Source organism: Patagioenas fasciata, chromosome 2, assembly GCF_037038585.1.
Source record: "Patagioenas fasciata isolate bPatFas1 chromosome 2, bPatFas1.hap1, whole genome shotgun sequence".
In the NCBI taxonomy this organism is placed as follows: domain Eukaryota; kingdom Metazoa; phylum Chordata; class Aves; order Columbiformes; family Columbidae; genus Patagioenas; species Patagioenas fasciata.
In genome coordinates, this window is record NC_092521.1 from 101,846,390 (window position 1) to 101,873,784 (window position 27,395).

The window sequence follows — 27,395 nt, forward strand, 5'->3', positions numbered from 1 at the left end:
AGCTTAATTACCTCCAACCACCTTCTTGAGCTCAGTTACTGCTTATCTACACTAGTTCACTGTCCCACCTCATTTTGTCTAACAAGCACCCACGCCATAACAGCACATGACAGCATGAACAAATCACTGAAAACTCTGGAAAAAGCATCTCTATGAAATGTGTAACCACAAGCTGAATACTGGAAGTCTGCAACAGGAAAAGGAACTATTACTTTTAAGTTTTAGGTTGTATGTATTATCATATGCTCTTTTATGGCCAATATAGAATTTCATAAACTGACAAACCAAACCATCTGCTACTATTGCGGTTCACTGGTACTACTGGCAGATTCTTCTTAGGGATAGAAAAATCTGTGTCACCGGGCAATCTTTTAAGTATTTCCATACCTGCAAGTCTTAAAAAACAAAACCAAGAAAAACCTGCAATGGAGAAGAAATCCAAGCTGCATGCCCAGCTTTAAGTGCCACATTTTAGTAAATGTCCTGATTTCACCTTAGGCAAACCTTCATCTTAAAGGAATGAGCTAGTGAGTGAATCTACAGATAGTAGCCTGTTATACTCAAATTCTGTTACACTCTTCTTGTAGAGATAAGCACTACCTAAATATCCAGAGACTGAAAAACCTAGAGAGTCTGTTGATGCTATACAAATCGAATACTAGTGTACACAAATTCATAGAGCAAAATGAAAGGAGCAAGGAGAAAAATCTTATACAAACAGACCTTCAATGAACTTTAATCAACAGAAATTATCTTTCAGGTGTGTAAAATGAAGACTAACATCAATGTAATATTTTCCTAGCCAACAAAAAGGCCTGGTAAAGACTAGAAGTATCCATACCCATTAAATAAATAAAAGGTAACACAGGGAGACACTTCAGGGATTTCAGTCTGCTGCACAAATGTATCAGTATAGCTCCCACCTTGCACATCTTCATAGCAAATAGGTGAAAAAGTTGTAAGTTTATAGTAGTACTGCTCACCCTTGTTTTAAAACGGGTCAATATCATGATACTTTTTGTTCTCAAAGCCATTCTTCCCACTTCAAATAAAGAATATTCTGCTGATATGCAGCAAGAAGCAGCTTTGTGTCAACATTTTGCAAATCTCTGCTAAGAACCATCAGTTTGGCTGTTAACCAAGGCACAGTTTTGTCAGAAGTCATAACTTTCCTGTCATTCCTAGAGATTTAGCAAGAGACATGCACCAACAGTCTAGTGATCAAGGGTTGTTTTTAGTAACATAAATTAATCTGTTAATGAAAGAACACTTGCAAAAGGTGTTTAAATACTATCAAACAAGATACCATTGACATATTAAGTTAGAAATCTTAACATACTATTAAAAATGACACATGGCAATTTGAGAAGGCACAGTGCCCAGGCTCTGAGTGATCTTCTCTGACACATTTCACTGCCAAGGGGAGACATCTGTAGCAAGATGCTAATTAAGTGCTTAGGGCAGCATGTTATCAGTATGCTAATATCAAGGAATTCTACAATTTCTGAGTCTAATCTGGTTTTATGTTATAAAAAAAGAAGTTTGAGTACAAATCACTTAACATAAAAATATTTACTCTACTTGCATTGCTTCCAGTCATACCCTCAAAACAAGTTTTCTTTGGACATAAGCTTCATTTTACAACAATTCTTTGATTATCAAAATATGTTGAAGTGTCATTGACAGCATCTGCTCTTGTGAAGTTCCGGTTGAAAGCGCAAAACAAAAATGAAAGAAAATCCATTGATACTGAACACATTCACTACAGTGTCTACCTTCATGAGCATTTTATAGAGAATAGCATATTGATTGCCCAAACCTAAATAAGCAATGAGATTTCTCTAGAACAAAGACTAGGATGAAGTGTAATCTACTGCTAAAACTTACTCCCACTCTGGCCCAGTGGATGGATGATGGCAGGGCGGTGGATGTGGTCTACCTTGACTTCAGTAAAGCCTTTGACACAGTCCCTCACAGCATCCTCACAGCTAAGTTGAGGAGGTGTGGTCTAGAAAATAGGGTAGTGAGGTGGGTTGCAAACTGGCTTAAAGAGAGAAGCCAGAGAGTGGTGGTCAATGGTGCAGAGTCCAGTTGGAGGCCAGTATCTAGTGGAGTGCCTCAGGGGTCAATACTGGGGCCAATATTATTCAATATATTCATTAACAATTTGGACAAGGGAATAGAGTGTACTATCAGCAAGTTTGTTGATGACACTAAGTTGGGAGGAGTTGGCTGACATGCCAGAAGGCTGTGCTGCCATCCAGCGGGACCTGGACAGGCTGGAGAGTTGGGCGGGGAATAACGTGATGAAATTTAACAAGGGAAAGCATAGAGTCCTGCATCTGGGCAGGAACAACCCCAGGTTCCAGTATAGGTTGGGAAATTACATATTAGAGAGCAGTGTAGGGGAAAGGGACCTGGGGGTCCTGGTGGACAACAGGATGACCATGAGCCAGCACTGTGCCCTTGTGGCCAGGAAGGCCAATGGCGTCCTCGGGTGTATTACAAGGGGGGTGGTCAGTAGATTGAGAGAGGTCCTCCTTCCCCTCTACTCCGCCCTGGTGAGACCACATCTGGAATATTGTGTTCAGTTCTGGGCCTCTCAGTTCAAGAAGGACAGGGAACTGCTGGAGAGGGTCCAGCGTAGGGCAACAAAGATGATTAAGGGAGTGGAGCATCTCCCTTATGAGGAAAGGCTGAGGGAGCTGGGTCTCTTTAGTCTGGAGAAGAGGAGACTGAGGGGTGACCTTATTAATGTTTACAGATATATGAAGGGTGAGTGCCACAAGGATGGAGCCAGGCTCTTCTCAGTGGCAAACAATGATAGGACAAGGGGTAATGGGGTCAAGCTGGAACACAAGAGGTTCCACTTAAATTTGAGAATAAACTTCTTCTCAGTAAGGGTGATAGAGCACTGGAACAGGCTGCCCAGGGAGGTTGTGGAGTCTCCTACTCTGGAGACATTCAAAACCTGTCTGGACATGTTCCTGTGCGACCTCACCTAGGCATTCCTGCTTCAGCAGGGGGATTGGACTAGATGATCTTTTGAGGTCCCTTCCAATCCCAAACATACTGTGATACTGTGTGATAGCATGTTTCTTGGCATACAGAGGCAGCTTCGAACAGATCTGGGCAGGTTTCCTCCATCAATCCAGCTTGTTGTCTGTCCAATTGGTTTTAAAAAGGGAATGGGATAGTCGATACTTCTCTTTACATACTCATCAGTTTATCTGGTAACATCTACTGAACTGATAGAACAAATCTAAAAAAAAACCTTGTTAAAAAACATGAAATGTGATACAGGTTTTTGCAGCCTTCACTTCAAAACAGAAAATACCAGATTTTCTGAAAAAGTACCAGGATACTTATCTACATGTTCTCTTTCAAGCCATCCCCAAAGGCATTAATCAATGCTACAGCCAACCTGCAAGTACACTTAGTACATTATACTTAAATTCAGAGAACCATTTAGGGCTTAATCCATTTGGTTATTCCATTTAAGTATGAAATCCAAGAGTGGGAAGGAGCTTGATTTGAACTAATTCCCCATCACTTCAACCTGAATTACAGATTATTTAGATTACATTTAAGATTCTACTGTGTTTCAGCTCAGAGACAAGCACCGAATTTGTGAAATGCTGCAACCAAAAATGCAGCCTGTTACTGAACAGTATAATGATCAGAAACCATTGTTTTTGTAGAATAACAGTCACAACTATAGACTTTACTCCAGTATATAGGAGAGTCCAAATAATCCTCATCCCAAAAAGGAGATATATACAAGTATAAACAAAAGGTTTCAGGTATACACAGTATGCAGACAAAATCCCTATTTTTTTTGCATCTCAACTGTTTCAAAGCTTTCTCACAATGAATCCTAGGTTTTACCATCCCAAGGTTAACTGAAAGTATCTCTCACTTCAAGAAACTGAATACTCATCACTAAATAAATATTTTGGAGAAAAATCAGGGTTTTTTTCCATTTCAAAGGTTCAATTTCTGAACTTCCTGTTCAGCATCATATAAAGCTGCTCAGAAGCCATAAACTACTAAGTGAAATTGAAAATGCGAAGGTGAGAGCAAAAGACAGGCAAAAATCTGCTTTCATCTGCAAGTATTACATTATTTTCTGCAGGTATTACAGCTGCAAAGGAACTTAAACTACTGCTGTGTAGAGAGCAATTGGAATATAGTAGGGCTTACTACTTAAAAAACACTGTTATATAAACACAGATATTCTTTGTTTACTATAGATTTATTCACACATACTATGAACAAGCCAGTTAACCCACCCTGATCCAAGCTAGCTGTAAGCAGAGCTAGCTTGGATTTGCCACGACTTACTAATTTTAACTTAAGTTTAGCATTAGTTTTGCCAGACATCAGCTGGCTTTGTGAAGCATCGCTTGGTTGACAATGAACCTCCCTCTTCAGCAAGCCTGATCAGCTTGGTCTCATTAATCACAAGAGCCATGATGCATTTTTCAGTGTGCTCAAGCTAACATAGCCATGTCAAATAATGAGCATTGGGGAGAACTATTTCTGAATTGGCTTTACTAGAAGCTTAAAGATGACAGTGAAGACAGGTCAGTTTTGAAATAATTTCTGCTGAACTGGGCAATGGGACTGTGAAAAGACTCTGTACAATCAAGTGTACAGCTTTAAAGTGAAAGAGTGAAGAATTATGAGCACAGCTAGCCTACTCAATAGCCGGAACTAGACATGGAATAAGCTAAGAAAAAAAGACAACAATCCAAAGCACAGCGAAAGATAAGTCCAGCAGCTGAAGAGTAGTCAGTTTGTACAAGCAGCTCAATATTAAGGTGATAAATACTATGCAGGTTCTGATATGATCTCTGTGTCACGGTATGCCAATTACGTTCAGTCCTCAATACCTCTGTGATGAAGCAAGTTTGATGTTGGAGCACTAAAATATCTGAGATAGGCAGCTGTCTGTGTTCATCTCAGAGGAAGTGCTATCATCATATTTGCTATAACGAACAACAGAGAATATTGTCTACAGCTGACTGGGACTCCTGGCAAACAGAATGTGCAAGCTCATATACAAAAAACATCACAATATAGAGTAACAATGACATTATCTCAAAAATTTAAAATTAATACCACTGCTGTAGTCCCGAAAAAGTTATAGCAGCATGCCATCCAGGTAATTATTCATTTTCTGACTGCATTGCAGCAGGGAATTTTTTTACATCAGTAGGGGGCTCTAGTACTGCAGCTTTTCATAATCTCTGTTCAAGTTGTACATGCAATGGAAGCATTCTTGATGATGCTGACACAGGAGCCAGAACACTTACAGCTGCAAGACTATCACACAGAGGCAGAGCTGAGTGGCTCCATTCAGTGCTCTCTGAAGCTTGTACCTGACAAAGATGAAGACTACCAAAGGAAAGATATTTTATCTCAAAGATGTCTTAGAAGTGAGCAATTGCAATTATGCATAATTTCAATTATTTTAAAATAAGTCATCTGATTATAACTGACCAAGAAGAGCTAATTAAAGGGTAATGGTACAAACTGTCATTCAACGCTGCATTTCTAAATAAGTTGGTCTTTATGTCACCAAAACTGACTTCAGTTTCTTTTAGCTCCAGAATTCCAAACACAAATTAATTGTGTAAGTAATTATAACAGACCAGCATTATGTAAGATTGCAAAGATTCTCCATAGCACTTCACATATATTATGCTATAATTGCATAGCTATATTTATTCTTACATCGAAATACAAGTACCACAGCATCTTGATAAAATTAAAAAAAACCCTAGTTATGAAGAAACAGTTCAGACTTACACCAGGACTTAAGAATACACTTTTAAATATCACTCATAGATAACACCAGCTTGAATTTAAATGTAAAAAACATGTTAGACTTGTGATGAGACTCAATCAGGCCATATATGCAGCTGCTCAGAATTACATTGGGGATCAGCTTGCAAATTGTTTAACATGACTCAGGCAACTCATTCTCAACTGTGGCCAATTAGTGTTGACAGCCTAGTTGCATTTGATTTAGAATATGGAAGTAGACACATATGTTAAAATGAGATTATTGGACTCTATTTAAGGAAGCTTTGCCCCATTTTTAGTGAGCAAACTGCTGGAAGCAGCTTACAGATTCTCTTTACTAAGGCCAAACAGAGAAGGCTGCAGATATATAATGTACTATCAGCATTCATAGCAACACCAAACAATGTATGGAGATGCCTTCTTCCCCAGAGAACAACCAACCTTGACTTTAACACCTTATACATACATTCTAGAGGTGGAAGCTTTATAGACCTACTTTCCATTTCATACATAATAACATTAGAATCATGCATTTGCTATATACCCAGGCATACTTTAAAGCCAAATAAGCTATTCATACCTGCAGAAACAAACATATAGAGTTCAGATTTAATCTTATTTGCATACTAATTTTTACTCTGCGCATCGCAGAATGACAGCAACATGTAAAAAAGAAGCTACTTTTCTCAGTAACTCTAAAAAAGCTGTGATTACTTGCAATGAAACACTTTTGGAAAAATGGCAGAGGATCTGAATCAACTGTTGATTGCAACAGAAAAGTATGAAGAACATGTAAGATGGCAGAAACATCTTTGTTGATAAGTAAATCAAATCAATCTTTGACAACCAGTCAATAGAATAAAACAGGGAAACACAGACAAAACTCGGGCTGTCAATCTTATGACTATAAATGTTATCAAATTCCTCAAAAAGAGGTCAGCTCTGAAGCAAGCATGGTTGCTTCTTTAGTCAATGTCCCTTTGGTACAGTCCATTAATAATATATACTGTAGCACAACCATTTGTACTTATCTCATGATTAAATTACCTGTTAAAATACCTAGGTAAAGTAAAAGTGAATTAGTCTCAATCATACATTTTCTTGTATTTTCTCATAACAATAGCCTGAACAGCCAAGAATATGACTGATTATTTTCATTTTGCACAAGACTCCATATAATATCATCACCTTTTTATTAACAGTTTGTCATGAGTGCCATCAAAGTAATCCTTACATATGATAGGTAGTTTCCATTTTTATTAGAAAATGCAAATATACAGTGTGCTATATGAATGCTGAAAGGTTCCAGTGTGTTTCCCATATTTCCTCACAGCAGATAAATTCATAAAATACCTCTAAAATGAAAATAAGATGTCTAAGTACACCAGAAACTGTGCTTAATGTTTTCTAAGCAACCTGTGTATGAAAACCGAAGCCATCCAAAAATCAATTGCCTACTTGTGATAACACCAAATCCTTCTCCTATTTTAGTAATCAGTAATCCTTGTAAAATGTGTTATTACATAAAAAAAGCTCTTTAGAAACACTTAAAAAAGGTGCTAGAGTTGTACCATGATGCCCTGTTAAAAAAAACCTAGAAGATAACCAGCTCTATGCAATTAGTGCAGAAATTGATGATGTGCAGATAAATATCAGACTAAAAGAAAGGAAAATACATGATTCACATGTTGATATTCCAGTTTCACTAGCCTTATCTACACTACATTTATTTTAGTGTTCTTACAGTTATCTGAATAACAGTTTCAACTTAAACATGACCAATCAACTTTTTTTTTTAAATATGTTTATGTCTTCTGTAATTAAAAATAAATAGAAATGCATTGCTACTTTTAAAAATTGTTTCAGTTTTTCAGTGGAAAATGAATTCTCCAAAGCAAAACAAAGGCAGAAAAAAGTGACTGATATCCAGCTTCCTTTAAGTGCTCTTCTTTCCTCTCTTCATCCCACTGTACTGATCTCTTAATTCTACACTGCTGATTCTCACTGCTAAACTATTAAAAACAGTACTGGATAATTTTACTCAGTTTTCTCTACTAAATAGGTGTGATACAGGTGAAATAATCACTTTAACATGATAACATTTAACACCGAATTACTTCTATGTTATTTAACCATAATAGAGATGGGTGAAGGTAAAAATCTTAAATGGGGGAAAGCAGTAAAAATACTTTCCTTGTTTTACAACAGCTTCAGGCTACATTCATTATAAAACAAAGTAACACTTCTTGGTGCATCAGCCAGGCACCACACCACAACAAACACTCCATGAAGATAAACCAGCACCCTGATTCCTAGCACCACAGTCTCACCATTTTCCAGCAGAACCCTAATCTCAGAGTAGAAGGTGGCAGGCAACACATTTGTCTTGATGGAGTAAGCCACTGGGTAATAAGAGCTCCACACAAAGTGAAAAACTCACAAGGCTGGAGGACTGGAGTGTCTCCAGCTTCCATGCTACCCACTCTTCTGTGTGGGAGAAGCCGGCCAGAGGCTGAAGGGAACATGAGAACTGGTGTGTGAAGGAAGGTGAAGGGAGGTTGTTGGTGAGTAACCAGCACTGGGAAGCACAGAAGCCCATCACAGACCTCAGCCAGCCAGTCTGGGCATCTTTAAGTCTGCTTAAGCCACAAGCTGTTTTGGCAAATTGTCTTCATATGGCCTCTGTCTTGTATGTTTTTGATGAAGAATAGTGCATTTACCTTTGATACTTCCCCATATGTATACTTTCACCAATAGTTACCTCAGGAAATTTTTTTAAAGTTCAAGCAGAAGTAGTCTGATAACTGTAAAGCAGAACTCATAACTTCCAAGGGCCAAGGTGCCTGGATGATGATCACTAATAACAGCAAGTGTACACACAGGCTCATTCTTTAAAAAAAGGCTACAATTTTTAAGTACAGACTGCTAACTAAATTTAGCATCTGTACAATTTGCAACGTGCTACATATTTAGGTGTCACACAGGAAGTTTTGTATGAGAAACATAGTTGTGGAAATTCAAAGAACTGTTAATGTGCAATGCAGTGTCCAAGTGAGTCCCACACAGCTATTATTTTGCACTAGATACCACAATCTCTGCATTAAATTATTATTTTTAAACTAACCAAGAGACTAACCACTTATTGAGATAATAGTCTTCACTAAACTGAAGGAGAAAAACTCTACCTCTTAACTCACTGCTTGGTATAGCCACTAACTTAAAATACAAAACAGAAGTTAAGGAATAAATGTGCTTAAATTAAAGCAAAATGCAGAGTGACAGTGTCCTTACGTAAGAATAAAATGTTGTTTCAGTCTTTATATATAGCACATAAATTCCAACTTAGTTTAAAGGAAAAGATTAAGCAGAATATGAACCAAATCAATGGAACCATTTTGATGCGAAAGTAGTTCATTAGGCAATTCTCACTGAAGAAAAATCTGTATACTTAAATGCACTGATGCACAGAACATACTTTTGTGATGTGGTCACTTTGCAGCTGCTAAGTACATATCCAGCCAGATGGTAGGAATAATTGCAGCTCCACTAACTGAAGTGAGATATGAGAAAGCTGGAGGTCTGACTGGTATCAGATTCACTCCTTCTCTTCCCCTTTCCCAAGTCCCAAAGAGAGAGGAATTTAAACCAGGAAAATATATAGAGATGATGACACTTGGTAAGATACAAATGTTACTCTCAAACATCATGACAAAACTACAGTAATAAACGCAAAAGCATAAGGTTCATACAACTAATAGACTATATGTGCACAGCTATTGCAGGTCATTAGTAATCCTAGGCCATCTTGGATGAGAAGGCACTGCAAAATACGAGTCTTTCTGCCTTACTGAACTTACTTCAATCTTACCAAAATCTTAGTGCCTTACTGGAAGTTCCTTTTTGAACTTCCCATCAGTGAAGCCCATATCCAGCCCATACTTGGATATCTGACTAAGACTGGTCCTGCAAGAGCTGACAGTGACAGATACAAGTACATATAGCTGTCTGTCTTCTACCGCTGCTTCCAGTCTACTGTGGATGTGGCAGCAGCCTACACATGAGCAAGAGAGAACAGGATCCTGAGCTCAGTACAGAATCATAATTCACACGAGGAAGAAAACAAAATAGAAAAAAGAGGGTCATTCATTTTTCCTTTGTCACTGGTAATTTATAAGGGAGCATCTTGGAATCTTTCTATGCATTTCTACAATTTACGTGGACTGGTGAATTAGAAAGCACGTGAAAAATAAAATAAAGGAACTGTACTGCCAGCCACAGCTCTTAAAGGAACAGACAAGAGAATAACTTGTAGCCAAAAGGAAGAGAGGAACAAAAAGTTGACCTGGCTTACTTATCTCATGGACAAGTGATTTATCATACACAACCTAATTATGAAAGAGATACTGATTATGAAATGGAAAAATCTTCCAGATTATATAAAGCTGGTTCAATTAAACATTTTTAAAAGAAGTTATCACAATGCACAGGCCTAAAAAAAAAAAACCAAAAAATAAAAAACCCCACCTTTTAGGTCTGCAATGCACACCCACGTGGAAAGAATAAATTTTACAGAAAATTAAAGTCAAGGTCCATCAGGAAGCAATGTAAAAGAAACACAGCTTATTTATAGCACATAGGACATGACAGTGTTAATATCAGATCAACTTGCATAATGTTCTCTCCAGGTGTCATTTAGCAATACAAATTCCAAAGAAAACAATCCATAATAAAAAGGAATTAACAATAGCTAACAGAATTCCTTAAATATTTATCATAGATCATTTTTGCTGGCCTTCTTTAAACACATACATAATTATTATCAGTGCAGAAAGGAATCAATATGCTGTAAGTTCACAGAAGTGGCTCTCCATGAATTCTGAAGAAATATCCTCACAAGATGAACCATGAGTAACCTCTGGAAATGAGAACTGCATATCACCCTGTACTGAGATAATCAATTACGAATGAAAAGACACATATGTTTTCACATGATTTGTATGCCATAACCTTCCTTTGCGCAACTTGCTTTAGCTAACAAATCTTATTTCTGGAAGCAGAGCAATTTGAAGTCTGAATTCCACTTTCTGTTTTCTGTCAGTAAACTACAACAGATCTGCACAACACCATAGTCAGCAACATCTACCTAGCCCAGGGAAAGGACTCCATGCAATCACATCAAAAGCACACAATGAAGGGTCCCGTACCTACCCTACAGTAAGCAGATGGGCAACTGGACCCCTGCTGTAATGGGGGATAAGATGACCTGCAGACAGCCCAGGACAGACTTCTGCAACAGCTACTTCCCAACACAGTCAATGAAAGGAAAGGTAGATACCTTCCATGTTTTGAGAAAATCAAAGTCATCCTGGAACAGGTATTATGGACAAGATATATTTCTAGTTAGTTATTATTGACTGCATTCAATTGTTTGGGAACCTCATCTTTAAAGATGTTTTTCAATCCTTGCACTTTGGTGAAACCAGCAACACAGCATCAAGTTTACCACATACTAGACACAATCCGATAAAAACAGCTTATCTATGGAGTAATCATTTCCAGGTTACATATCAAGTAACCAGTTATTCAGAAATAAAAATGTACCCAGGCCTTTAAAAATTACTATGAACAAGTTAATTTAACTGTCAGCATCTAATTCTGCTTTCTTTCATCATTCCATAGCAGAGACAAACAACAGCAACCAGTTGCAAAGCAACTGTGTCTAGCTAGCACAGAAAAGAAAGGGGGTGGGAAAATGTTCTCTCAACTGTTAGGCAGTAGCATTAACAGGCTGTAGATTTTCCAAGTAGGGATCCATTCCTTATGCATTTACTCCGATTTGGCAATTTCCCTTTGAACAGCAATCCTACTACACTGAATACTCTTGTTCTTGCACTTTCCTAAAGTTCAAATAGTCCCTCATGTCAGAGGGAAAAGAAGCTGCCATTGGATCTGGTCTCCTGGATCTTTGGCTCTGAAAAAAATACAAAAGGCTAAGTAACCTTAAACTGCAACCCAATAGCTCGGATGATTTTCATTTCCTTTGACTTATTTGGTATCCATAACACAACTACAACTAAAATGAAAGAAGATAAAAATCCATGTACAATCAAATTTTAGTAGAGATGCCTATCCGTGGCAGTTCTCGCCCATGCAATACTGGAACAGATACTGCTTTTTTACCAGGAAAAGTGACAAGCATATGTTTAAATTGGTTAAATATGGAACAGGATTCAATTTGGGAATAAATAATAATAAAGTTTTCTTTATTGGCTTCCATCTTGATTCTTCTAAGAAAACTCTCCCATGTATAAGCTACACACAAATTCCGTATTGCCTGGAGCTGTGTGGCCTTTTCAGAGATTTTCTGAAAAGAAAACTAAGATTTCCTTTCAATGTTAAGCGCAAAGGAGTTACTTATTGCTTGTTATGTCCACAGAAACAGCATATACAAATGCTTGTATTTCCTATTTAATATCACTGGAAAAAACCCCAGTGCCTAAAGCTAAAAGACTTCTTTTGATCTAGTAAAAATCCTTATCTGAATTTGCCAGGGAACTCAGCATAAATATCAAGGATGCAGTTTAAAAGCTAGAAGTCTGCAATTCTGTCTTCACTGCTCATTCTCTTTCTACTCTTCACCTGCTCCTGGCACTAACACTCATGTAGATGCAACTGCGAGTTACTTCAGGAAGCGGGTAATTATGAAGATTAACCTGGACAGTGACCTTTTCTGATTAAAACAGCTCCCTGAACTGGCTTGCTGTATGGTCCTGTGACTACCAACAGTGGCTCAGGGCAGTAACACAGCAGTTGAGATGTGGGCTAGCTTAATACACTGCAGCAAAGTCACACCGTAACTTGCTTTCACTCTTCTTGGACCACATACTCCTAACCCAGGAGTGTCAGCACCAGCACTTGCAGTTGTGGAGCAAGACATCAATCACCCTTGTGACTGAAACAGACTCCCTCGCTCCACCAAGGTACTCTGCAATCAGCTGTAGAATTTCTGGCTGGCATAGCCACTAAAACAGATACAAATGAAGCAAAAGCACTTTTGTGGCAGAAAGCAGAAATTTCACACCTCTTAGTGACATGATTACAGAAAGGTTCTTACCATTTAACATGTTTTAATAAAAAATGAGATGTGGGCAAACATCCTTTTTATGGAAGTTAAACTAGTCACAGCATCACTGGAGTGGAATGAGCACTAACAGGCAATGCTTATCAAGCTTATTTTCACTTTATTTGATAATGTTCCTGACAGCAGAATCTCCTGTGTATGCTCCACTAAACTTTTATATTTTATGGACTATGTTACCACATATCCTCCTCCTGTTTCATAAGTGTACTCCCATGCAACCCTGTAAAATCCAGTTTCATTACTTACATTTCTTGTACATTAATACATTATCTTTACCAAGATGATGCTAGCAGTCCAAGGTTAGCCCACAAAGGTTAGTCTCCTCTGCCTGTCTCTACAGTGAGCTCTCAGGAGATGACCTGCTGGCACTCCCATGTCCAGTTCAACCTCCCAAATATGTTCCCTGTGCCCCCTTCTCCATGTCAGTGCTTATGTTTGCTCCTTGATCAAAACATGTTTGGGAGGTAAAATACCAGAAACTCCCACCTCCCTTCTCCACCAAAACAAGTGAAGAGTTTCTACTAGTTCAGCTGCCTGAGGATCAGAGGAATGTAAATTTAACAGAGACATGGGTAGGAACAGAGACTAGTGGAAGCAACTATAACCTTTTGGCAGCAACTATAAGTGCAAATCATGCTCTTGGAACCAAAGCAAAGCCAACTATGAAAAAAAAAATTCCATTGGAATTTGGGTTTCATTTGTTCTGAAGTTCATGTAGTCTAGTTTCCACACATAATAGGCAGCTTAAGTATAATTTAATAACAAATCATCGCAATTTAAGATGTTTATATTTGTAGAATAGGCAGAAATACTTTCATTTCTTCTGTTTAAATGTAGCAGCATAGGGACCAATCAATCACAAAATAAACAGTGCTAGAAAATACATGTTTTTAACACAGCCCGTATCTTTAAAAACAAAACAATAAATAGTTAATGCAACAATTCCAGAACACATGTACACTTTCTTTTGCCTTGGTGCACACATTGCAACAGTAATTCATTAATGTTTTCCAAAAGCCACATCATTAGAAAAATTATAAAACCCACAAAATTATAAAAACAATGCATAATAACAATTTGCTTTACAAGTACTAATGACAACACAGAAGGAAAAGACAGATGGATCCAGGGACTGGCATCATGACAAGAAAACATAATATTTCTTGTGAAATTCTGAGATTAAATGGGTAAAATACTTTGGAACAAAAAGAAAATAAAAAATAAGAAAGTCATCAACTCCAAGGGTTACTGAAATTCAGATTAGATCATCACAGCAGTTGAAAGTTATTGGACCTTTCCATTGAATACTAGCTCAAAGTTCCTCCAGAACCTCTCTGGCAACAGCACATCTCAAATTTATGCTATGCTGTATACATAAACTCTTTCTGTCCTTGGTAAAATATGCAATTTCCTTCTCACATTTATATTTTCTGAAGATAACTTTCAAGGTCTATTATGGCTAAAATCTCGTAATCAACTTACGGCCAGAAGCTGGCAAATTATACGCTCTTGCCCCCAGGTGCTCAAAGATGAATTCAAGTTCCAGGGTCACTAGGTTTTATAGTGATGTCACACACAGTTTAATGAACTCATGAAAAAAAAAAAAACGGTGTGCAATGACAGGTAGTTTTTCCTCTATGTATCATTTCATATTATGGTTCATAATGAATTCCAAATAATGTAGTTAACTCTGTAAGAGAAAGCTCCCTTCACCTACAGAACCATGACAGCTACGATTTAAGAGCACTGCAATTATTACACATCTACAGATAATGAGGCCCCATGGTCCCTCTCGGCTCTCTCATCTTCTCTACGGCCTTTTTTAAAACCCACAGACCTCTCCTTTTCCCATCCCACCACTGATTTTGTCCAGATTATTTGAAGAGTTACTTTAAAAAAACCAAAAAGCTTTAAGTGACACCTCACAAAGTTAAACAAACAGCAAATTTGATGTTTCTTATGACCAAGCTCTATTTAAATTAAGCTCTACCCTAAAGGCCTGCTTACACACAGGAGTTCTGCCATTCTTTAATTCAAGTTTGTTTTGCAGAACATAAATGCACTTTAGGCTGAACTGTACTTCTTAATCCGCTGCGGCTTTTATTTGAAGTTACCATAGTGGCATATGAGGTCAGTTCACATACATGCATAATTTAACAGAAGTTAAACTGTTATGCATAGCTAACATTCATTATGTTAGAAACCTGTCAGAATTAGTTAAGCTCACCTCTTTATCCATACTCTCTAAATCCTCTTTACATAGCGTATACAGGGGCATTGTCTCAGACATACTTGGCTGGCGTTTCCGCTTAGATGGACCAGGCTGCTCTTCATTTTCGCTTGCTGGTAGGTTGTCTTCAAACATCTGCTGCTGATGTGGTTGAACAACTCTGAAAAATTTCAGGGGTCCCACATGAGAAAAATTACTGGATTTACAGCTGGTCTAGAAATAAAGTCCTATAAACAATCTATGACTGCTGAATATCTACAACTTTGCTTAATAGGATTCTGTGTTCATTAACATAAGATCAAGTCTCCCAATGACTGCTTCTACCTTCAATCTGATGGCTTAAGTTCCTACTCTACCATTTACAAGGTACTCACTCTCCTGGCTCCCCATTTTTCTTGTAAGTAACCACCAAACCTCTCCTGAGGCCAAAAGTTCCAATAACTGCAGATGTGTTGCCCTTAATAATTCAAGGTTTATGCTCAATTGGAGTTTGTCTGTCACTGGACATATTTATCATTCAGGAAACAACTCTTACGTTCTAATATATTTTTCCTGGTATATGTTATGCTTTTATTCTTGAGTCTCAGAGTGTACCTTTCTCTTTTACAACTTTACAGACAAGAGGCTTGCAAGTAGAAAGCTCATTTCTGCAGCCTTTGCCTTCAGACATTTCCCAGATGCTAAGCCTTGATGAGATACAAAACAGACATTTCTTTTTGGCTAGTGTATTTGAGTATGGTAGCATTTTCTCTTAGCTTTTCTTTTACTACCTCATTAGTTTCTGTGTTTAACCAGAACATGCAGATACAAAAAGGACTGTCAAAGTCTTCATAAAATCGGATAAAATAATCAAAACTTATTGGAAATTGCTTTACAGTAATAAAAATACTACATCTAGAACAACAACATGAGACTTCTGCCTTTCTGGAGTAACTTTTTTTCCTGTGAATATTACTTAACTACTAAAGACTTGTAGAAATGAAAACATGCTACAGAATATAGTTTAACTACAAATATTGGGCTGTCACACTAACCTCCTGGAACACATTACAGCAGCTCAGCACCACCCAGAATCCTATTCATAGATCTCAGGTCATGAAGCTCATAGGTCACATATTATTTATGTTAACCATAAGATTGTGTACTTGAGGAATGATTACCACAAGTAATAAAAGTGAGTGTATTTGAAATCACAAGCTGTTTCAAGTTGTAACTAACAGGTCAGACACCACCAAACTGTTTTTGAGGGTGGTGGCAACTGAGAAAGTGTGCAATGTGGTCAGTCTCTACTGACAACTGTTACAGTGTAGAATGGCCGCTTCTTGTCAAGCCTGGATTTTCAAGAAACAGCTTTAGATAAGCAGCCCCACCCCCAAAAAGTCATTACTTACTGCATTATGTAAATCCTCTCATCAACTTGACAGCTTCTAAATAAGGTCATCTAAATATCAAGGGTGGTTGTTGTTGTTTTTTTTTTTTTTTCCCTACAGCAATACTTCAACTTCAGAATGTATGAAATCTGAAAGCCACATGGAGCTGTAAACCGAACTCAAAATGAGGGCTCGTATTTCCTAAATACACATTTCTCTTCTCTCAGACTCCACGGACTGGTGCAGGAGATGGGAATTCACTTTTTGAGTTGCGGGTCGTGGGGTGAGAGAGCCCAGCAATTGCTGCGCTAACCAGGACTGCACTCTCTGCTGCAGAAGAGCCCCTGCCAGCTCAGCGCTACTCATCGCCACAGCAGGAATGACCCCTCACGGTCTGTCAGTTCTGTACAGATTTTTTTCCTCCCTCTACTAAATATTTTCTATTTTGCAAGACCACACAGTTCTCTTTTGCTATTAAACTGCTTTCAGATAATTTTCATAAGTAAAAGAGGAAAAAAATTACACAGCAGTCCACTGTATTTTCCAAAAATATATTTTAAAAATATGATTTCCATGACTTTTTAGTAGGCACTCTAGCCAAGAGAAAGGTGGTGATGCTATCTACATCCTTAGTAAAGCAGAGAATGGCAAAACAAGCATCTTCACACAACTGCATTAAAAAAAAATTACAAGCTTGACCCTGCCAAGAATAATATACAAGTTACATGCAGCAGGTAGCCAAGCAGATTTTCTTAGACTAGAAATAAATCTATTACATTTTTTTTAACAAGACACTATCATATTGCTGACAATGAGAAATCCTCCTTTTGCAGAATAAAATGTGAGGCCATTCTTGACCACATAATATGCAAATATTAACTGTAAAATAACTGTATTAATAGCTTCTGATGGCTTCTGTCAGATCTTTTTTCCCCAGTATTTTCCAACTGCTTCTAGATTAAAAACACTAGGACTTCTTACCAAAGCATTCCAAAAAGCAATATAAAACAAAGACTTCTTGAAGGTTTGTAAGAAACACTTTTATTTTACCAAAGACATATTTCAGGCTTTACATTTTCAACTGCTTGTTATGTTAATTAAATTTAAAGACATACAAATGCAGGAATTTGTATTTCTTTCTAAACAGATGAGATTGATGAGTACTTTTTCAAAAATAACACCATACTCAGCCCTGCACAGGTTGGTTTGCGCTTCCCAGTCTTACATGCACAAGGACGTGGATGTGCACTAGAACGCACCACATGCAGGGTAGGTTGAACATTTGTGGAAGTAACGAGCATATTAATACTTTCATTGATACAGCACCAGGTAAAAAGCTAAAATAGTGTTATCATCATGAAACCTTAAAAATATTTAAATTCCATTTATGATTTCAATTTGGTACTTTGTATACTTGCTATCAGAATAAGACTGATAACATTAGATAGGAAAAATTGTAACAATAAGCATTTAAGACACAATTCTATAAAAGAAATTAATTTATACAAATCTTAAAGAACTGCTTCAGCCACCAGCATCTGCTTGACACATCTTTTCAAACCAAACATTTGGTGCATCTCAGCATTATTTAAAACCAGAGTGCCACTTTCAACTTCTCACATGTGAATTATATCCACATTCTAGGCCTTGCCTCATCTGTTAGTATATTATTAGCATTCACTAGAATTTAACTTATAATATTATTTTTCTTTGTTCTCATCCAAGATGCCATTAGCATTTGCATGTTTTCTTGGACAACGCTGCATTACACACCTCACGACCTGTATAGGACTTTAGAGTTTACTGTCATATTTGCAAAATACTGTTTCCATATGAAAATGCAAATTGTTAAGATACATACGGAGTGTCAAAGCTCTGACATGCAGGTTATTTTTTAAGAGGAATCCTTCCTGTTGTAAGCCAGAGAAGAGCTTGTGTCAGCTGTCAACAGCCACCAAGCAGTACTGCATTCCCTTCCCTTCGCGCCACAAGCTCTTTGCCACCCTTCCCCTCAGGCTCCAACAGCCATGACAAAAAGCAGGTGTTCAGGTCTTCCAGGCTCCAGCACAATGGTAAGATCTATGCTTGTCACACAAAACACTGACAATATTCACTCAACTATCTGTAATTTACTGGTGACAGCTTCACTCCAAGTTGTGCATAGATAATTAAACTAATCATAGCCTATTTTAAATTACGTTTCATGTTGAATCCCAGAAAGAAACTGAAAATCTTGAACCCGGAATTAAAAAAAAAAGTGAAAACCGAAACAGTTCTTATGAAATGGTACTCAGATAACCTCTAGCAAGGTTGCTTACTAAAAAGGGCTTCCAGTTATCTCCCAAACACAGTAAGAGACTGAGCACCATTGCCATGCTATACGCGGCTAACATCTCTAAGGGGTTCCTATCACAGCTGTGCAATTTTGTTGCCCACTGCCCGAAATTCAGAGTCAGATGAAGCTTCTATAAAATACTGAAGATTATTGGAGGCTTTGACAACATCCACCCACAACAGGAGCAGTTGTGTTAAGAGCTTGATCTAACTCTGGTTAAATTCAATGGCTTAGTTACAAATACTCCCATCAGTCTGTAGAAGGTGAACATATGAGCACATGAAGTTGGTCAGGACAAAACACATTGCCTTCTACCAAGAAACTGCTGCACTAAGGTCATTTTTTCTCGAAAGTCAAGTATCACATCAACTTCTAAACTCAATGTGAAGCTTTTTAAAAAGCTATCATTAGTGTGTGCATTAAGGTGAAAAGCAGGGCGATGACACAGTACTTCTGCCTCAGCTCTTGCTCAGTCAAGACATAAAGCTGTTCGTATTCAGCTTTTTGTTACTTTACAGCCTTTGTGCTCTGCCTGCACTGTACTCCTATCATTTAAAAGTACTTTAGGTGGTATTTGACCACTGCATTGTTTTCCTTAGACTTCACCAAGACACTCCTCACCATCCTAACTGAAGATGGCAGAACTGCTCTGAGTAATACAGACATGCCCCAATTAAGAGATCAGTCTTTACAGGTCACTAATTTTACCACTAGAATGAAATCAACAGGAAATGATGAAAATACTATTTCCCAGCATATATCTCACGCTAATCTCTTTTCTTACAGCTGCTTAGTTATGGGGTGAAGTTGCCGCACTCACAGTAATTGGATTTACTTTTTTAGATTAAAGCATTTCAACACTGAGCATTGATAGTCAAAAACATGTTTAAGTGAAATAAAATAAGGCAGTACAAAAGAGATACAGTCTCACTCCACCCCCAAAACCTGTCTGGGGCTCTGAGAAACTCAACTAAGAGGACAGCTGAAGTATATTTATCTCCTTTTTCATAAGATTTTTCAATGGAAGAACCACCTCTGCATTAAAGAAAAATAGTCTCAGGTGTGGACATTAACTCTTCATTAAGTTGTTGACAAAGGTAGAACACACATCAAAACCTACTCTTTCGAAAGCATTGAATGATGCATTAATATCAACATAAACCATCATATATCTTAGAAGTGTCATGACAATTATACACAACATACAACCTTTCCAGCTCTATTTCTAGACAAATTCCTTCCCACAATAACTGACAAACAAAATCAAGAGCTTTTCAGCTCCTCTCTGGATACATGCCGTATCTTGATTATTTAAAGATTTTCCTGTTCATTTAAATGTCACAGTGAAGTAAAATACAGACCTTAAAGACAGTTAAAAAGGAACTGAAAACAAAATGGCTTCACAAACAAAAGAGATTCAAGAAACTTGTGCTGACAGAAACAAGAAAACTGAAATAAGACAAAGCCTATAAAAAGATAACTAAAAAACCACAGGTTGAAATAATGTAGTAACAGGAAGACAGAGTAGAAACAAGCTACACTGATATGAAAAATTTTACAAGGGATGTACTGCAAAAGTGGCAGGGGAAGGTGAAGAAAGGTAGAAAACTCCATTTATAATTGTACTTGGTATTTTTTTTAGTAGTTTGGAAAATTTAATTGCTTTATAACAACTGCTATACTCTGAACACATTTTGTAAAGGAATTTTTAATCACATTTTACAAAGCTAAAGGCTTCACCTTTAACTGGATACTTCTCTTCCACTGGAGTCAACAAGCCTTGCTAAACTTACCATTTGCTTTTATCTTTTACGTAGATACTTAGGGATGAATGTTAGATATGTTATGCATCCTTAAGAGACAAGTAGTGTCTTTGTAGGTTAACCAAATCCACAAATTTTGACAAAGTCTGCTGCCTCTTACTCCTGCTGCTGCTTTAGTGTCTTGATTTAGAGATATAAGTCATCTGGCCTTATTTAATAATACTCAGCTATGCCCCTCTTCTACCACTTCTTATATTTCTCAAAACACAAAGCACATGTCCCACCTGAAGGAATAAAGTGAAGAGGCAAGTGTTGTAAATAGAAGTCAAATGCTATCTGATAGAATATGGATTGTTTGTCTACAAAATATAAGACTTGTTAAAAAAAATTTGGCTGTCTCACTTCAGAGAGGATTTATTCTAACATTCTTTAGAATGTCAAGCTACACACTGCATTTATTTGTTTTCAGGTTTCTAGCTGCACTTAGGTGAGGCACAACAAGCATCTTGAATTCTATCATCCTGATTTCAGTCCAGCTGACTATTCACTGTCATTGATTTCCTTGGCTTTTAGAAAGCAAACAAAACAGCTAAGGCAAAGACGAAAATGTGATCAAATGGAAAGTTAAATTTACTACAGCATCTGTAAACATAGTTGAAGTGACTCTTAGCAATGCTTTAGGTACCTGAAGGATGAGTGTTCTCCATGGACTGGTAAGGTGATGGGAGGAGCTGGAGACTGGATGTACATCGATTGGCCAGAGGTCTGAGCACCTTTCCTGATCAGCTTTCCAGTGTTGGGATCATAAAGTCGAACTTCAGGAGCAGGTTGAGACTTTGGATGGATTGGCGTTGGGTGAAACAGAGCTGTCTGAAATGTGCTGTGTGTGTCAGGAAACATGGCAGGGCTATTCTCTCTGTTGAATGATGTTAAAAAAAATTATTTAGAAATTTAAACAAGTTATCTAACCAGAATATAAAAAGTGAGCATTTCTTTTTTTCTAAAGTAGAAAGTGGGGGCAAGGGGGGAGAAAAATGGTTTGGAAGATTTCTCAAGAAACATTTCTTATTCCCCACCCTCATTAAAGTCTCACTGAATTTAAAACAGGAAAATGCAAAGACAATGTCATATTTACACTATTAATAAAAAAGCCAACAACCCACAACAAAACCCACACTATTAAATGTGCCTCAAAAATTTACTTAACATATAACGTCACTCAAATTGTTTACAAGTAGTCACAACTGCACAACTAGAGCAGCATGATAATCTGTATACATACAAGGGCAAAAGCACGCTATTGTATCAAATCTTCGTATTTCCTCTACAGCTTGGCTCTGAGATAAAATAAATACACTGTATTAATCACAACTCATTCAAACTCATTTGTTAAAATACTAAGCTGCCTATGATCTGTAGGAATCATCCTCATGGCATACTATCCAATTATGATGAAGTGCCACAAAAAAGGAAGCAAATTGAATAATTAAAAAAAAATAAAAAATGAAACAGCATGTTATGCACCAGGAAACCCATGCTATAAAAAAACCAATCAAACCAAAACACAACAGTTAACCTATATTGTAACAAATAGTAGAACTGCCACAAAAATGGAGCTTTTACCATATGCTTTCATGGAAGTTTCTGAAATAGTCTTGTAGCATCAATATTTAAGGTCAACAAACTCCAAGTTTGTTTATTTTTTGTTGTTCTTAAGTTCATTCTATATGCAAATATTTTCTCAGAGTTCATCCCTACTCCAGTCCATAAGTGCTTTGGACCAACAATCACTGCTTCAATAGCTTCATTAAGGAGAAAATTCTTTCCTGAAGAGGCTGCCCATATTAGGTTAATAAAATTATTTGCATTAAAATAGATGTCTTACTGGCTGAAGTCTGGGAGTGGGGGAAAGTATGCATTTAAGGTCTATTGTATTTGAAACATAAGTGGGAAAAGTTATCATGTTTCAATAAAATGGAAGAGTAAAGTAAGATAGACAGAAAATCCAACATTCATCTAGACCTCAAAAATGATGCTTACAAGTCGCTGTCCAGATCTGTACTGAGAACTTGGCAGTGTCAGGCCTCTGGGACAAGTTAAACAACCCATACAAATATTCCAAAGTTTGACTTCAAAAAATCTGATAGCGCTTCCTAAAAATAAAGTATTCTAGTCAAGCCGTAAGTGGGCTACATCTGTTTCCCAAGTTCCATGGATCCTGGGTTGCTACCTAGTCTCCCATTTGATAAGTGACCTCACTTCCAGATGTTTCTACTTCTGGTATCTTTGGAGTGTATGAGGATTTCACACATGCAGATTCTGCCCTCAAAAGGCTAGTGCCTTCAAAGCAGAAAGCAAGCCACTAGCCTTCTCAATCACACCAGTATCACTTTAACACAGAAGCTCCAATATTTTATGCCCCTTCCTGTCTAAACATGGAAGGGAAGATCCTCTGTAAGCTTGCAAGACACTATTAACATGAGTCTATCCAAACAGATAAGTCAAGAAGCAGAAGCTGGCTCTACAGTATTTTGTCTGAACACATTCATGTGTAACCTTATCTAGGTGTTCCTGCTCCGGCAGAGAGATTGGACCAGATGATCTTTTGAGGTCCCTTCAAATCCCTAACATTCTGTTATTGTCATGAGTGATTTTATTTTAGTCAAGGCACTTTCCTAAAGGGGAACGTTCTTAACAGCCCTCTGACTTGCTCTGTATTAAAGTTTTTGGCTCTCCCTTCTATTTGTTGTCATCCTAGTGCAGTGATTATTTTTAACCCTTTCTCCTTTCTTACCATCCTCAAACCTCCTGTTCTCTCACTAATTCCTTTCTGCCAGTTTTTGCTTCTCTCTACATGCCTTCCAACCCCTCTTAGATTTTTTCTGCTGTATTTTTCTGTTTCTCCCTTCCTCCTCACTGTCAAGTCTCAGAAAAAAATTCCATAGTTTAACAGTTTTTCATGTTGTGAAAATGTGCATGTTTTCTTCATTTGGCAGCATGAATGATCCTGCACCTCAGTGGCATTCCCTGTGTTAATTTGTGGATGACCCACATGGTCAACTGCTCCAGCTGAAGCCTGTTAAGGACAACTACTAAAGAAATTACTGATAACATAGGTTTCCCCCTGCTCTGTTAGTTGCCTCCTGATCCCTTGATGGTCTTCAGTTTAAGAAGCACAGAAACAGACAAAAATGGAGGATTCTTTCATAAAAACTGTAAGCATTGCCCACCATCCTGAATTTGTCAGAAACTGATTTTGTAGCTGCATTAACAAATTAGCACATTGCACGAACAACATATTTTCATGGTACCTACTTCCCCTCACTTCCCACTTACCTGTGTGTTTTGATGTAGTCATCCTTCAAAGGAAAGAGCTGCTCCTCAACCTTGTCCCAGCGCTCCAGGCAGCTCCACAGCCAGTCAGGGTTCACAACATGAAGGTCCTTGCAGTCCTGAGCTTGCCGGACTTTTTCTGTGCCTGTCACAAAGTTAAACATTACAGCATGCCCAGAAACACAGTAGACAGTTTTAAGTACACACTGATTTAAGAAAAACATTTTGTGATCATTCCTACAGGAAAGAGAAATGCCTCTCCTTAATCCAACAAAACAATCACAACTAATAAAAGTGAGATTCTAAAGATTTGATAACCTCAGTCTCAAGCTGGATGAAGGTATTTGTAACTTCCTGAAGCGCTGGCACCATGGAAGTAGTCCACTAACATTAATCCATATGGAAAACCTGCACATCTCCACGCTAACTAGATGAAGAGTACAAATGCACTTTCGTGTTTCATTTCTATTTGTCAGAGTCTAAGCAGTGGCAGCTCTTTAATGCCATTAAAGTCTATTCATACTAATTTTTTTAATGCACAGTCCCCTGTGCACACAGTTTGCCACTTTTTAACAGCCACCCACCCCTCCTCTGTTTGCCATAAGCAGGGGCAAAGCAGACAAACGCATTGTTTCATGCCAAAGGGGAAAAACAAATGTGAAGTTAAATGTGACAGGCTAGCACAAAGTCCATATGAAGCCATCAACAACACAGCAGGCAAGTAATGTGTGATCTCAAATTACACCCTCTGGAAAAGCCATAACAAGAGAAACTCAGTAAGGTTGCTATAAATCTTTGCCAAGATGCATCACAACCAGTAAGAAAAAAACAAGTGAATAGAATAAAGGGTGAAATTAACCTCAAAGGCTGGTCTGTTCCCAGAAACAGCTGGCTGTCCAAATGATTCAAGAATCAATTTCTTCTATTTGATTTGAAAAAATAATTTTACCAGTCATGGTACTTGTTTCAGCATTTATCAGAGAGATCTATGGAGGAACTGACACTTTGAGACAATATAAAATGATCTAATCTGCCAATAAGTCATTAAATATATAAACAATAGAGAAAAACCCTAAGGATTCTGACCTACACTTGACACTTACATGTGGTATTTATTACATTGCACAAATACTGGTGTAGCTGGAACATGATAAAGGAACTTCCATCAATCTGATGGCTTGTCTCAGAGTTGAAAGCCATCACTCTTCCCTTTTGTTATATCCCTATAATTTATAGCATTTCATCGTATCTACACATCAATCAAAATGTTTATCAAACCAAATCATTTGTCCATATTCTGCTTTGGTACAAAGATATTTAAGTACATTTAATATTGTTTAGAAATGTGAAATAAAAGGAGACCATAAAGAAATAAAGGCAGGAGTTCAAGTAGCAACTTAGCCCTCTCCTGTAGGTTTAGAGCAGAGCTCTCAGAACTGAAGGTGAAAAACACATCACTTCAAACACTACCCACTCCTGTTGAAGCCTGTCAATTCTACACAAAGACCCTTTTTTTTTTTTTTCTGCAGATGCTTATATAAAACCCACAACACTCCAGTCTAGTTTACCTTATTTACCAAAAAAAAAAAAAAATATATATATATAGATTTTTTTATCTCTAAGTAAAGTTTTTAATTTAAAAAAAAAAATTTAGACTTCAAACTAATGAGTCCTTGACGATTTTCACACAGGAGGCTTTCAGAAATGAAGCCTCTAGGAAAAAAAACAAAACAACCAACAGAAAAATTCTGACAAGGAAGCAAGAACAGTAATTCAATTTTATGGTTTCAACATAGTCCCCTGGAGTTTTCTCTCATGCCTGTCATTTAACAACATGACTTTACCTGTTTCAATTAAGATGGAAGTCTTAAGTACCCATACTTCTCCACATGATTTGAAGATAAGAACAAACAGTTAATAACAAATACCTAAAGGTCTGTGTACAATTTGAACTATAATCTACCGGGGTAGACAGACTAACTGAAATGTACTTGAGGATTGACCTAACTAGTCAGACAGTTCAGCTTCTAGACTTTTGCAAATCCAGAAGACTAAAACAGAAAGGGCAGGAGATCATTGCCTCTTACCAAAGTGCTGAAAGCTTCTGTTTCCCTACTTTTCTTCCCCAAAACCCAAGAGAAGACAGGAGTGGGGTGACCTTTTCTTCTAGATATAAATGCATTTCTTCCTAGATTTAGATTAAGAAAAAAATGTTCTGTGCACAAATGCAGAGCTATTCCATGGTGTGCAGTAAAACTTTTCTCCATGCTAGCATCTTTGCAATGAAGCAGCATTAATTCAAGAATCCAAGACAAACACAAAAATGAGTAAAGATAAAGGCCTTTCCAAACCACAAATTACTTAGAAGTGCCATATTTTAATTTTTGTCATTAAATAAAAATAAAACCACTGTCCAAAGACACAATGAAAACAATTTTAGAACTCCAACTATGTTAATCCCAGCACACCTTTGCTGTTCAAGAGGCTTTAACTAGCTAAAAAGCTGAACTCTTAAGATGGGAGGTTAGCACACCCAGATAATTCGTTCCAATACAAGAAATCTGTCTTCCAATAAATCATCAGTTACAAAAGCAATCAGCAACCCAGAGCACTTTCATGTAACAGTTGCTGAAAATGAGCCAATTTACAGTGCCAGAGGGAGCTTCCACTGGAGGTATTATTATTTATATAACCTCAGTAGCACAATTGTAGAAATACCTGCAGTTAGAAACTGCTAAATATAATCCTGTATTGAATTTATACACAGGGTATGTTTCAGAGGAAAGTTGTTCTGAAGGAGAATCAAATTAAGACATCTGAAGGAAAATGCATTTAAAAAGTTAGAGACTTGGCTTAGAAAATGTTTTCTTTTGAGAATAAAGGAGAAAAGCAATGACAACATAATATGAACAAAGAGGTAAGACGACAGCTGTTACAAAGAGGATGCTGAAATCAGATTCATAAGCATAGGAGTTTCAGGGAAAAAAACAAAACAGCGAGAGCCAAGAAGTGCAGTGGAAGTTTAAGTACTTCGGTTGGTATTAGATACTGAACCAAACACCAGGCATGATTAGCAATAACATTCTGCACATAACTCTGGAGCTGATTGAATACAACATACAGTAGCATGTGATTTCACTAGTAAGCATATACAACAGTTAACCAGAGCTGCTGGTGCTGTGGGGTAGACAGACTCTGCTTGTAATACCCTGAGAAAAATCTATCTGATACTGTAGTACATCCATTCACCCAACTAAACATATTGCTGCTCCTTTTGGACTTCACTGGGGGAACCTGAACAGAACTATAGAACTGCACATTCATCTCATGTGAAGTTATGTGAGAAGGTGGCTTCCTCCACCTATTTTAAAAACTGATGTTCTACACCGATGATTTGTCAGGTGCTTCATCT

The 27,395-nt window shown here is 37.5% G+C and overlaps 1 protein-coding gene across 2 annotated transcripts in view; it reads right to left on the reverse strand.

Moving 5' to 3' along the window:
- CTDP1 (CTD phosphatase subunit 1) overlaps window positions 1–27,395 on the reverse strand; it is a 112,658-nt gene that overhangs the window by 47,529 nt on the left and 37,734 nt on the right. For both annotated transcript variants that reach the window (XM_065832162.2, XM_071804644.1), the window contains exons 9-11: window positions 23,987–24,128; window positions 21,336–21,566; window positions 15,180–15,342 (exon numbers count right to left, since the gene is read on the reverse strand). In XM_065832162.2, the coding sequence (XP_065688234.1) occupies window positions 15,180–15,342; window positions 21,336–21,566; window positions 23,987–24,128 (536 nt within the window). The remainder of the gene's footprint in view (window positions 1–15,179; window positions 15,343–21,335; window positions 21,567–23,986; window positions 24,129–27,395) is intronic.